At 39.0% G+C, this 12,213-nt stretch overlaps 1 protein-coding gene across 1 annotated transcript; it reads right to left on the reverse strand.

The window, feature by feature from the left end:
- Window positions 1-399: 399 nt before the first annotated feature.
- LOC139444921 (uncharacterized) lies at window positions 400-1,795 on the reverse strand (the record flags this gene model as incomplete). The annotated part of the gene is made up of 1 exon (XM_071225940.1): window positions 400-1,795. A coding segment is annotated over one exon (1,329 nt), but the record flags the coding sequence as incomplete, so codon positions are not given.
- Window positions 1,796-12,213: the final 10,418 nt, after the last annotated feature.

Here is a 12,213-nt window from a genome sequence, read left to right on the forward strand (position 1 = left end):
AAGAAGGATGTCATTCAACACCTTCGTGTCATCGAGACCTAAGCAGTTGGATAGAAATAGCTCAATACTGCAACATATCTCGGCTGTGACATATTGTTCCCTACATCACGAGTTCAACCTACATACTCAGCGATACGTGGCACGACCACAGGGTCAGGTGACATTTTCCTTGTGTACAGAGGCATATGCAGGGTCGATTACACACACCCGGAAGGAACTTAAATTACCTGTCAGAATCAATAGGTCAGGCCGACTGCAACATGACGCTCCTTACACCATGCAGAGGGGATAGACTTATTGTCCATAAATTAGAACAAATTGATCCATTGAATGTATCACTTGAAAAATGTATTCATTTCAGTTTTCCTCATTTTGTAGGATAAAAAATCAAGAAAAAACAAGTATAACCAAAACATTTTATACACTTAAATACTAGATCGTCGTTGACAGACAAAACATGTCCCGTTTAATTCAACATTTTTAAAGGACTTGAACATTCAATAGCTATAGTCGTTTCTCTACATTGTATTAGTAAGGTGTCGAATTCCATGTTAGATCTGCTTGCAATAACCCGCAGGGCATACTCGTACTCCGGTGACCTCTCGCGAGACGGAGGGATGACGAACAATTGATCTTTATATAATTTTTTTGCATATTCGAAATACAGTAAATTCCCACCAGATACATCGTCATCATTGACTGTGATCTCGGCTGTGGGAATTTCTAATAAAGTGGATTTCTTAATTAAATCAGCCTTTTCAATATCGTCTGAAATTATACGAATGGGTTTTGATGTCTTAAATTTACAACTCACACCATTTGTCAAACTTTTATCGGACAGTTTGACATTTGGGCGATCAGCAACCAAAAGCGTTGTAGAATTTGTATTTATCTGAGGAATATTTTCATTTGAAACTGTCGAACTAAAATGATACCCTTGAGGGTCAAAATTACATATAAAAATTGGAAATGGCCGGAATAGCTCTGGTATTTTGCCAGTGTTTTGTTTTGAATCAATTATTGTTAAGATAATGTCACGACCAGAACATTCTGAAACAACTAAGTTTAACATGTATTTCAACTTGTCTGACGCCTCATCCCTTGTCGGAATAAATATAAAATATTCTGATGTCAAAAGACACTCATCAATATTTGCAATTTCTGTCTTACCAGGATCAAATGAATGATAAATATCAATGACATTGCAACTTGCATAACTTCTTAGCCATTCACGAATACAGCTAATTATATTTTTATCAATATCATCTTCTTCAAATAATAAACACACTTGTTTTGATTTATGTTGCCTTTTAGACAATAATATATTTTTTAAATGATAAGGCAGACATTCATTATCTGCCACTGTGTTTATATTAAACAACACTCTCTCTGGACCCTTTGTGGACAACCCAGGATCGAAACAAAAAGTAAATAGTATTTCATTCTTTTTTGCAAGCCATAAAAGACAATATAGCTGCATTGGTAGTAATCCACTGTATATTTGTTGTCTACAAACTGATGAGGATTGTATTTCATTCTGTGTTATTAATTTCAAATGACCAACTTCAATCATTTTCTTTCCATCTTTATAATATAAACATGCTATTCGCAAACCACCATCCAATACCCTAACACGTGTACCTAATTTCACAATATATGATTCCAACAAGTTCATTACATAGTCACGTGTCTCTTTGGGCACAATTAATGCGTAGAATTGTCTTCCTCGAACGTTTTGTATTCCACTTGGCTGCATATCAACTGTCTCTTTGGGCACAATTAATCCATAGTATTGTTTTTTATTTCAATTTGCTGTATATCAAAGCCTGGGTTGCACATCACATCACTCCTCTCCTCAAACCATTGTGGCGTCTAGGTATTCATCTGCAGACCATCTGGTGCACCGATTGAGGTAAAGTATATCTTTCTTCCTTGCTTCTTCTTGCCTAAATAAAGACAAAAGAAGCTATGGTATAAGTAAATCTTCATGAAGTTAATACCTGTACAAAATAACAGATTCGAAATGTATCGAAAAAGGAATGTACAACTGTTCGAAGTAATTCTAGTAAAACATCCAATGATTATATTAAAGTTTGTAAACTGAACGTAAGCTACGCAGTTAGATAACACCTGGACGTATTGTTGTTCATGTCCTTGGTCCAGATTATATAATAGATATCCTACTTCCTGTTTTCACTTTCTAGGTATTGACTTCTCAACGTTTCATTGAAATACTTGTATGAATAGAGCTCAAGTGGAACCAAACATATATATTTCACAACATTAACATTAAAATTGTCCCATAAATATACATTAATTAAAGGGAGAAAATGAAGGCATAAGAACATACTGTTAGATGTCAAGTTGATTGCAAATGGCGTCCACTATTGTTAGATTTAGTCATTGTTGAATGTGTTAAACATAAGCAAGAAGTGTATCAGTGGACGCAACACATATCTCTTTCCCATGTTAATTCAGTGTACAGCAACTCCCATACCAAAGATAATTATTTACCGTTGCCATTAACCAGTCCGGGAATTTCGTCATTGCTGACATATAGCATGATAATTTGAACACTAATCATTTAATTTGATACTCATAATGATACAAATGAAATGATAAGTCGTTCTATGAAAGAAACATGTACTTACAGAATCTGGGATTTACGAAAATCGAAATGTGTAGTTCGCTGGACAACAATGGCAGCCGTCCAACTCCTATACACGGAAAAAAAGGACATATGTTGGTGCTCATGCGCACTTCCTTGTGGAAAATATGACGGAATAATTATTTTTACATTAGATATGTCTGTTAGATCTTGTGAGCACAATTAATACTTTAAGCTTACGTATTTAAATATTAATATTAGATTACATCATTGTTGTAATTTTGCACCGATGCATTACTGCATGAGTCGCCATTTTGTGTGGAACGCCTACAAGGTGTAATGAAAAGCTCGTCATGGTTCATTCTGTGGTCACGTATATGTATCAGCAAGGTAGATACAAGCAGAGTTAGTAAGCTGGCTTTCAGCCCGCTTTGAACAATATTTCAGTTGTTGAACTGTGTTGGAAGACTGTCCCAAGTTTCTTGAGTTAAAATAGCAAATGCTCTCTGATTGTGGTAGTTGGGCTAAAAATAGATCGTAATTTATCGGGTAGTATGGTGGCAAGTTTAATTTTCATGTATGGTAAGGGTTGTAAATTATAGGGCTTTGTAGTGTTTCAGCAGGGCTGGTGGAAGTCGTTATCTTGTAGTCAATTAATCTATCCATTGGAATTCCCTATGATGGTTGCGAGGTCCACATGTCTCCCTGCCATAGCGAGTTTCCGGATCTAGGTGGAGCCGAGCACGCTGTGTTAGGAATTATCATTTGACCAATGAGAAGCTTAGAAGATTGTATGACCCATGACCTATGAATATGGTTAGCTCCGTGGGTATAAAAGCCTGATACGACCGAGATTAGTCGTCTGAAGTTTCGGGTATCCCCACTAGTAAGTCCACAACACCCACTAAGGGGGAACATCCCTCTAGGCAATAAGGTTTTCCTTACGACTAGTCTTAGGTGTAGGTTTAGTTTATGTGGTAGTCGGGTGGGGGAAAATTAGTTGTAGGAAAAATATGTAGAAATAAGGACTAAGGTAGGTTGGAGAGTAAGAAATAAGTTAAAATGTAGGTTTTGTAAGGTATTTATTTAGTATAGTTATTGGAATAATGGTGGGGGGGGGGGGGGGGGGGGGGGAGAAGTAGGTGTAGGAGAAAATAGGCAGTAAATTAGACAGTTAACGATAAAGAAATTTAGGTCAATAGTAAAAGTTCAATTGTGTGTGAGTGTTTTCTTTTTGTATTTTTCTGATTTACTGTTAATTTGTACATTTTTTTAAGTTTAATAAATCATTTAATTTATGATTTTGTCTTAGTTTTGTTTTGGCAAAGTTGAGAACCTGACCAACCATAGAACCTCGAGAGAGTACACTGTTCATGACTGATCACAGTAGAACACAACGCAAAGTCCGAAATTATATGAACGGGGTTCGAACTTAGTACTCTCCGGTATGCAATCCTGTCACTGGGCTGCCCGCCAGAGGGCGCCTATTACAGATTTGGTGCCGAATCCAGGATATGAAATGTGATCTTGACAATGCTGAAATGAAATAGTCTTGTTTTTTTTGTTTTTTTGTCAGATAAACTTGTAGATTTGATTTTTCTTCTGAACAAACAAGACCATATTGTTATTTTTTGTGTGGAAAATCTTTATTCTTCTGTCAGGATTTAGTTGTGAAATATGAAGTCTGAGGAAACTCATGCATTATTTTCCCTATCAGCAAGTCAGGGTGAGCAAACATCTGGTTTGTACGGTGGCCCATAAGGGACATGGAGTCTGTTTTTCCATATTTTGATATTTCACTTACTTTTGTCGTTACCCTTTGCAAATTAACACGGTTTGTCTTACAAATATGTGATAAATCATGTGTAAAGAAGATATTGAATCACAGAAAAGTGAAACGAAAATGTTAAAAACCAAAAAGAAAATGTCAGAAACTAAAGCGAAAATGTCAAAAACTAAAATGAAAATACAGAAAACTATTTCCACCGCGGTGATAATATTTACACCGCGGTGAAAACTATTTCCACCGCGGTGATAATATTTACACCGAGGTGGGAATATTTTCACCGCGGTGGAAATAGTTTTCTGTGGTTTCATTTTAGTTTTTGACATTTTTGTTTTGATTTTTGACATTTTCGTTTTGGTTTTGGATATTTTCGTTTTGGTTTTTGACATTTCCAATTTAGTTTTTGACATTTTCGTTTTGGTTTTTGACATTTCCATTTTAGTTTTTGACATTTTCGCTTCACATTTCAGCGACTCAATAGCTACTTGAAAGTACATTTTCCATGTTTTCGGTTGTTTTTATACATGATTTCTACATATTTGTATGACAAATTGTGTTAATATGCTAAAGGTTGAGATAAAAGTAAGTGAAACATCAAAATATGGAAAAACAGACTCCATGTCCCTTATGGGCCACCGTAGGTTTGGATACTGATCTTATGGATTTGTCTGAAACACATCACACAGGAGTTGTAACATCAACCCCGCAACCAACTACTGGAAATGTTGATTCACAGTCACAACTGCATAGTGTTACTACACAGTCAATTCTTGATTGGCCAATAGGTACTGAAACGTTAGGCCTAAACCCAGAAGCAACAAATTATAGATTAAACCATGGGTTTGCTTACGATGGGGGCAGTAGACAGGAAAATCGTTCAGTACATTTTGGTACACCTAATCAAAACGTAGACAAACCAAGGGTTCCAGTAGATTATTCCCAGCACAGGCAGAGGTCATCCTCTGCAGCTGGAGTTGCTTTTGGCCCGTCTGGTAATGATTCTTTGCTAGATTCCAGTTTGGCAGGTGATACAATTTTTCAAAGTGACACTAGTGCTCCGTTTGTTCAACCATATTTGACTAAACACATCCGTCGGGAAGTTAGACAAGATGTTTTTGATGGCAAAATGTGCGATTGTCAAGATTTTTTAGTTCATTTTGAACAAGTTGCTGCATGGAATGGGTGGACTAGTGGTGAGAAAGCACAGCAATTGACCATGTGTCTACGAGGAAGTGCACAAAAGTTGCTCAGTAGCCTTACACTAATGCAGTTGAGTGATTACAATGCCATAAAAAGTGTGCTTACACAGAGATTTAATCCAAAGGAAAGAAGTATAGCTTTCAGATCTGAGTTTAGAAACCGTAGGCAAGGAAGGGACGAGTCAGTAACTGACTTTGGGTATCAGTTACGCAGATTAGCACTTCTGGCATATCCGGAAGCCACCTTTGCCTCACTGGAGTTGGCACTTGATTGATCAATTTCTGACAGGATTGACAAACTTCACTATGAAGAAGCATATTGCTTTTGCTCATCCGCAAACATTAGAGGAAGCAATAGCACACGGTATTGAATACGATGCAGTTGAGGGAAATAGAAGCAAAAAGCCAGAAACTTTCGATAGGGTTGCTGTAGTATCTCAGACAAGTATTGACGAGGGTTTAACTGTGGAGGCAGTTAGCAAATTGATAGATCAGCGGTTGGAAAAGTGTACTAGAGTCCCACAGAAATCTAGGAAATTGAGTTGTTTCATTTGTCAAGATCCTGGACATCCAAGGGACCAATGTCCTTATTTGGCTAAGTTGGGTATACCTGGATCTTCTGTATCCACGGGATCTAAAGGATCTGTAGGGGCTAAGACTAACTTGGGAAACTGAGTCCGGCTGGGATCGGGGCTGAGATTTCAGCCGGGTTAGAACAAAATGTTAGGCCTACTGAAGGAAGTACGACAGTGTTATCCTCACAACATGACATTAGTAGTTCTGATGTACGAGAACAGGTAGTGTTACACGCTGATACCAATGGGAAATCTTGTCTTTTTCTAGATGTTGCATTAAGGCAGGTACCTTGTAAACAATTGGTAGATACAGGTTCTCCTGTTTCATTGTTGTCATACCAAGATTTTCTGAGGTTAGGCCTAGAAGGTGTTACATTCAGTAAGGTTGATAAGGAAGTTTTCACAGCTACAGGTGAATGTGTATGGTTGTGCAACATTTGAGTTTACTGTTGGTAGGGCACAGTTTGTGCAAGAGTTTATTGTTGCCTGACCTAGGACATTTGAGTAGTATTATTGGCTTGGATTTCCTGGAGACCTATGACTGTGACATTATGATTAGGCGTAAGATTCTTAAAACTCCACAAGGCAAATTGAAGTTGCATAAACAGAAAACTTACAACTGTTCTCGCATACAAATTGCTGACAGGGTCACTGTACCTGAAGGTTCGGAAAAGTTCATTGAAGGTAGGCTAATGGGTCCTTTTTCTTCAGAGTATGGTTTGATTGAGCCAAATGACCAGTTACGCAGTAGAGGCATTTTTGTGGATAAAAGTTTAGTCAAGCCTAAAGATGACAAGGTCATAGTGTCAGTCTTAAACCTTAGTAATAAGGGAGTTTCTTTGAACAGTTCATCACTAATAGGTACTGTTAGTACTGTCAGTCAGGTAGTTGAGTGTTGTGGTGATCAACAGCAGAAATCTGTCAAAAAGGAGTTACCTCCTCATTTGCAGCCTTTGATAGACAGTAGTTCTAATGAGCTTACCGCTGAACAGAAACTAGCATTGACTCAGTTAGTGTTAGAGTATGAGGATGTTTTTGTAGGAGAAGATGGATCTTTAGGACAAACAAATGTGGTTACCCACACAATAGATACATCTGGGGCAATGCCCATCAAACTTCCAGCTAGAAGGGTACCTTTAAGTAGGAAACAAGTGATTGAAGAAGAAGTTGATAAGATGATAGCTCATGGTGTCATAGAGGCTAGCGACAGTCCATGGTCAGCGCCAGTTTGTTTAGTGACCAAGAAAGATGGTTCTTGTAGATTTTGTGTTGACTTTAGGAAACTGAACTCTGTCAGTAAGAGGGACGCTTATCCGTTACCTCGTATTGATGAAACATTGGAAACTTTAGGGGGTGCTAAGTGGTTCAGCACTTTGGATTTAGCAAGCGGATATTGGCAGGTAAAGATGGATCCTAGAGATAAACACAAAACTGCTTTTGCTACACATGTAGGATTATACCATTTCAATGTCATGCCTTTTGGGTTAGCAAATGCACCGGCTACATTTGAAAGGCTTATGGATAGAGTGTTAGGAAAATTAAGGTGGAAGAAATGTCTTTGCTATCTGGATGACGTGATCATCTTTGGCCCAGATTTTAGTTGTGCATTGGAAAATCTAAAGATGGTATTTACGCAGTTACGGCTAGCAAATTTGAAACTCAAAGCCAAGAAGTGTACACTCTTCCAAACTGAAGTTTCATTTTTGGGACATATAGTTTCAGCAGAAGGGATAAGATGTAATCCTGAAAAGACTAGTTCTGTCAATACCTGGATCAAACCTGAAAACCGAACAGAGGTCCGTAGCTTTCTAGGACTCGTTGGTTATTATCGACACTTTGTACCTAAGTTCTCGGAGATAGCTTTTCCTTTGAATAGACTAACACGGAAGGGTGTTCCTTTCATTTGGACTGAGGAATGTGATAGTGCTTTTTGTCAGTTGAAACAATGTTTATTAGATGCCCCAGTACTGGCATTTCCTCAGGATGAAGGTCTGTTTATACTTGATAGGGATGCTAGTGCATACGGTATGGGAGCTGTTCTCTCACAAGTGCAGAATGGGAAAGAAAAGGTCTTAGCTCATGCTAATAAAACTCTTGGTCCGGCACAAAGAAATTATTGCACTACCAAGCGAGAAATGTTAGCAGTAGTCACTTTTCTGAAATCATTTTGACACTACTTGTATGGTCGAAAATTCCTGATACGAACAGATCATGCTCCACTTATATGGTTGAAAAACTTCAGGGATCCTGAAGGAATTCTAGCAAGATGGTTAAGTATCATTGAGACATATAGTTTTGAAATCCAGTATCGATCGGGCACCAAACATCAAAATGCTGATAGCTTATCACGTAAACCAGTTAAAAAGTGTGGGTTTGAGGAATGTTTGGAATGTGCTTCATGCTCTTCAAATGACTGTCATCAGTCATCAGTTAAAACTAGTACATGTCAGGTGTTAAACACAGGGATGGTGGACAGTATTTCTAAAAATGATGGTTCCCACTCTCAGGTCATGGACTCCGCCAGAATTTCTCCACTTTCCGTTAGCGATAGTGCAACGGCTACTGTAGTGATCATTCCGCAGAAGGTGGGCATATCCCATCGCAAACCTCTGTGGAAAACTCTGCTAGTGTTCCTAATTGGTTACCAATCTGGACGAGAGATGAGTTATTAGGAGGACAGAAAGCTGACAAGGGTATAGGTCCAATTTTGGAGTTACTGAAAACAAGTACAGATAGACCCTCCAGAGCAGAAATTGTAGATTTGTCTGCAGAGGCTAAATGTATTTGGGGTCAGTGGGATAGCCTAGTTATTGAAAATGGACTGTTGTACCGCAAAATAGAATCTGACTTCTTTGGTCCCCGGGTACAGTTGGTTGCTCCAGCCATGGTTAGGGATAACATATTTCAACATCTGCATAGTAATAGGTCAGCAGGTCATTTTGGCAGAGACAAAACACTGCAATCTATCAAGTCCAGGTTTTATTGGCCAGACATGTCAAAGGACATCAAATTGTGGTGTAAAGCGTGCCTATTTTGCGCTAGATGCAAACCTGGTCCTGGGAAGGGCAAATCTCGATTGAGACAGTTTCAAGTTCGCTCTCCCGTTGAATGCATTGCCATGGATATTATGGGTCCATTACCAATCAGTTGACAGGGCAATGAATATATTATGGTTGTTGGGGATTATTTCACAGAGTGGAAAGAGGCCTTTGCAATCCCAAACCATACTGCTATTACTGTTGCTGATAAGCTGGTTTCAGAAGTATTTTGTCGTATTGGCTGCCCTTTACAGGTGCATACCGATCAGGGAAGGGAGTTTGAGTCCAATCTGTTTGCAGAAATCTGTGCATTGTTGGGAATAGAAAAGACCAGAACTACACCGTACCGACCCCAGTCTGATGGGATGATAGAACGTTTTAATCGTACGCTTAAGCAAATGCTATCCATTTATGTCCAGCAAGAACCTTTGGATTGGGATGATCACCTTCCATATCTTCTCATGGCATACGGTTCTCCAAATCTGATGATGTTATGTTGTGAGATAAGGGTACCGATAGATGTCATGGTGGAGAATCCACCTGGAGTTCAGGTTCAACAATGTTCCGTTGCTTATATCAAGTGGTTACAGGAAACCATGCAGAAAGTCTTCCAATTTGCCTCTGAATGGTTAGGAGTTGCGGCTGCAGCTCAAAAACGGAATTATGAACAGGGCTTAAAGACTAGGTCTTTTGAAATTGGGGAGTTTGTCTGGTGGTGGTATCCACCAAAGGCAAATCAAAAGTTGGGATTAGGTTTGGATGGTCCTTATCTTGTAGTTGGTTACGTTTCAGACTTAACCTACCAAATTCAGAAAAGCAGTGCATGTGCATGTGGATCATCTTAAACCTTTCCAGGGTACTGATACACCCAAGAATTGGTTACATTCTGATAGGCCAAGGACAGAGTTATCTTTGTCTACTGAATCTGCTCCAGAGTCAACAGATGAATCTATTGTGCAGGAAGAGGGGGATGGTGTTGAGTGTAGTCTATCTCCATCACCAGTTCGAACTAGAGTGGGGAGGGCTGTAAAGCCAAGGAAAAGGTTTTCCCCGTAGTGCTAGGAGATTTTTAAAATCTCCGATTATCGTGTCCAATTTTAATAAGTTTCGTCGTTATGCTTTGTTATTTTCCAAAATAAATTATATCTCTTAATTTATGTTGTATTTGTTGTTGTTTTTAAGTTTGGTGTTGGTTTTAAACATAAGAAATAAAAAGAATGTTTGTAGGGCAAAATCGATTCCTTGGAAGTTATCTTCCACTTGTTTTAGGATGGACACGTTCGAAGTCAATGTCAAACCAGAGGAGTTGAAGGACTTTACAGATCAGGAGCGGCCATTATGGACAGAGGAGGGGATGCGTTGTAAAGTCCCAGGCTGCATCACCAGAGTTTTTACGAAGTATGGAGACTATCTAGACCACTGGTTGGCCCGGCATAAGGAGGACATCCTCCGCCACCAGTGCAGCATCTGCAAGAGGGTTTTTAATAAATCCAGCTCCTGTAGACACACCTCAAGATACATTCTTCGGGTGAATTACTGCCAGTCCGTTTACCAAATGCTAGTTTTTTTAGTCCTGGCTCAGTGATGTTGCTGCGGCGAAGGACAACAGGAACCCTGCCCTCCCTTTCTGGATCGTCTTCGTCCCATGGAGCAGCATGTTTGTCAGCCAGCCGGATATCGCTCAGGGAAGCTGCACAGCGCAGGAGACACCGACTGTCATCAAGGAGGAGATCTTGGGAGGAACGGGAGGAAGAGGAGCTGGAAGCCATCAACAAATTGGACTCCGACTGAATCTGTTGTTGTGGATGTTTCTTTTTGTTGTTTTTCTGTTGATCTGTTGTTATTTATCTGAAAGTATGAAAGCATTGTGTTAAAGAAAGCAGTATTTTGGGGACAAAATTGGGTAATTTTGATCTTAAGGGGGGAGATATGTGGTAGTTGGGCTAAAAATAGATCGTAATTTTTCGGGTAGTATGGTGGCAAGTTTAATTTTCATGTATGGTAAGGGTTGTAAATTATAGGGCTTTGTAGTGTTTCAGCAGGGCTGGTGGAAGTCGTTATCTAGTAGTCAATTAATCTATTTATTACTCACGTTTGGCAGTAAAATTCCATTGGAATTCCCTATGATGGTTGCGAGGTCCACATGTCTTCCTGCCATAGCGAGTTTCCGGATCTAGGTGGCGCCAAGCACGCTATGTTAGGAATTATCATTTGACCAATGAGAAGCTCAGAAGATTGTATGACCCATGACCTATGAATATGGTTAGCTCCGTGGGTATAAAAGCCTGATACGACCGAGATTAGTCGTCTGAAGTTTCGGGTATCCCCACTAGTAAGTCCACAACACCCACTAAGGGGGAACATCCCTCTAGGCAATAAGGTTTTCCTTACGACTAGTCTTAGGTGTAGGTTTAGTTTATGTGGTAGTCGGGTGGGGGAAAATTAGTTGTAGGAAAAATATGTAGAAATAAGGACTAAGGTAGGTTGGAGAGTAAGAAATAAGTTAAAATGTAGGTTTTGTAAGGTATTTATTTAGTATAGTTATTGGAATAATGGTGGGGGGGGGGGAGGGGGAGAAGTAGGTGTAGGAGAAAATAGGCAGTAAATTAGACAGTTAACGATAAAGAAATTTAGGTCAATAGTAAAAGTTCAATTGTGTGTGAGTGTTTTCTTTTTGTATTTTTCTGATTTACTGTTAATTTGTACATTTTTTTAAGTTTAATAAATCATTTAATTTATGATTTTGTCTTAGTTTTGTTTTGGCAAAGTTGAGAACCTGACCAACCATAGAACCTCGAGAGAGTACACTGTTCATGACTGATCACAGTAGAACACAACGCAAAGTCCGAAATTATATGAACAGGGTTCAAACTTAGTACTCTCTGATTACAATCCTGTCACTGGGCTGCCCGCCAGAGGGCGCCTATTACACTGATAAATGTTCCATCACAAAATAGAAATTTACTATTTATTTTCAATTTAAATGATATATGCTCCATACATACAC

Source organism: Haliotis cracherodii, unplaced genomic scaffold (assembly GCF_022045235.1).
Source record: "Haliotis cracherodii isolate W230 unplaced genomic scaffold, xgHalCrac1.p SCAF_10, whole genome shotgun sequence".
Classification (NCBI taxonomy): domain Eukaryota; kingdom Metazoa; phylum Mollusca; class Gastropoda; order Lepetellida; family Haliotidae; genus Haliotis; species Haliotis cracherodii.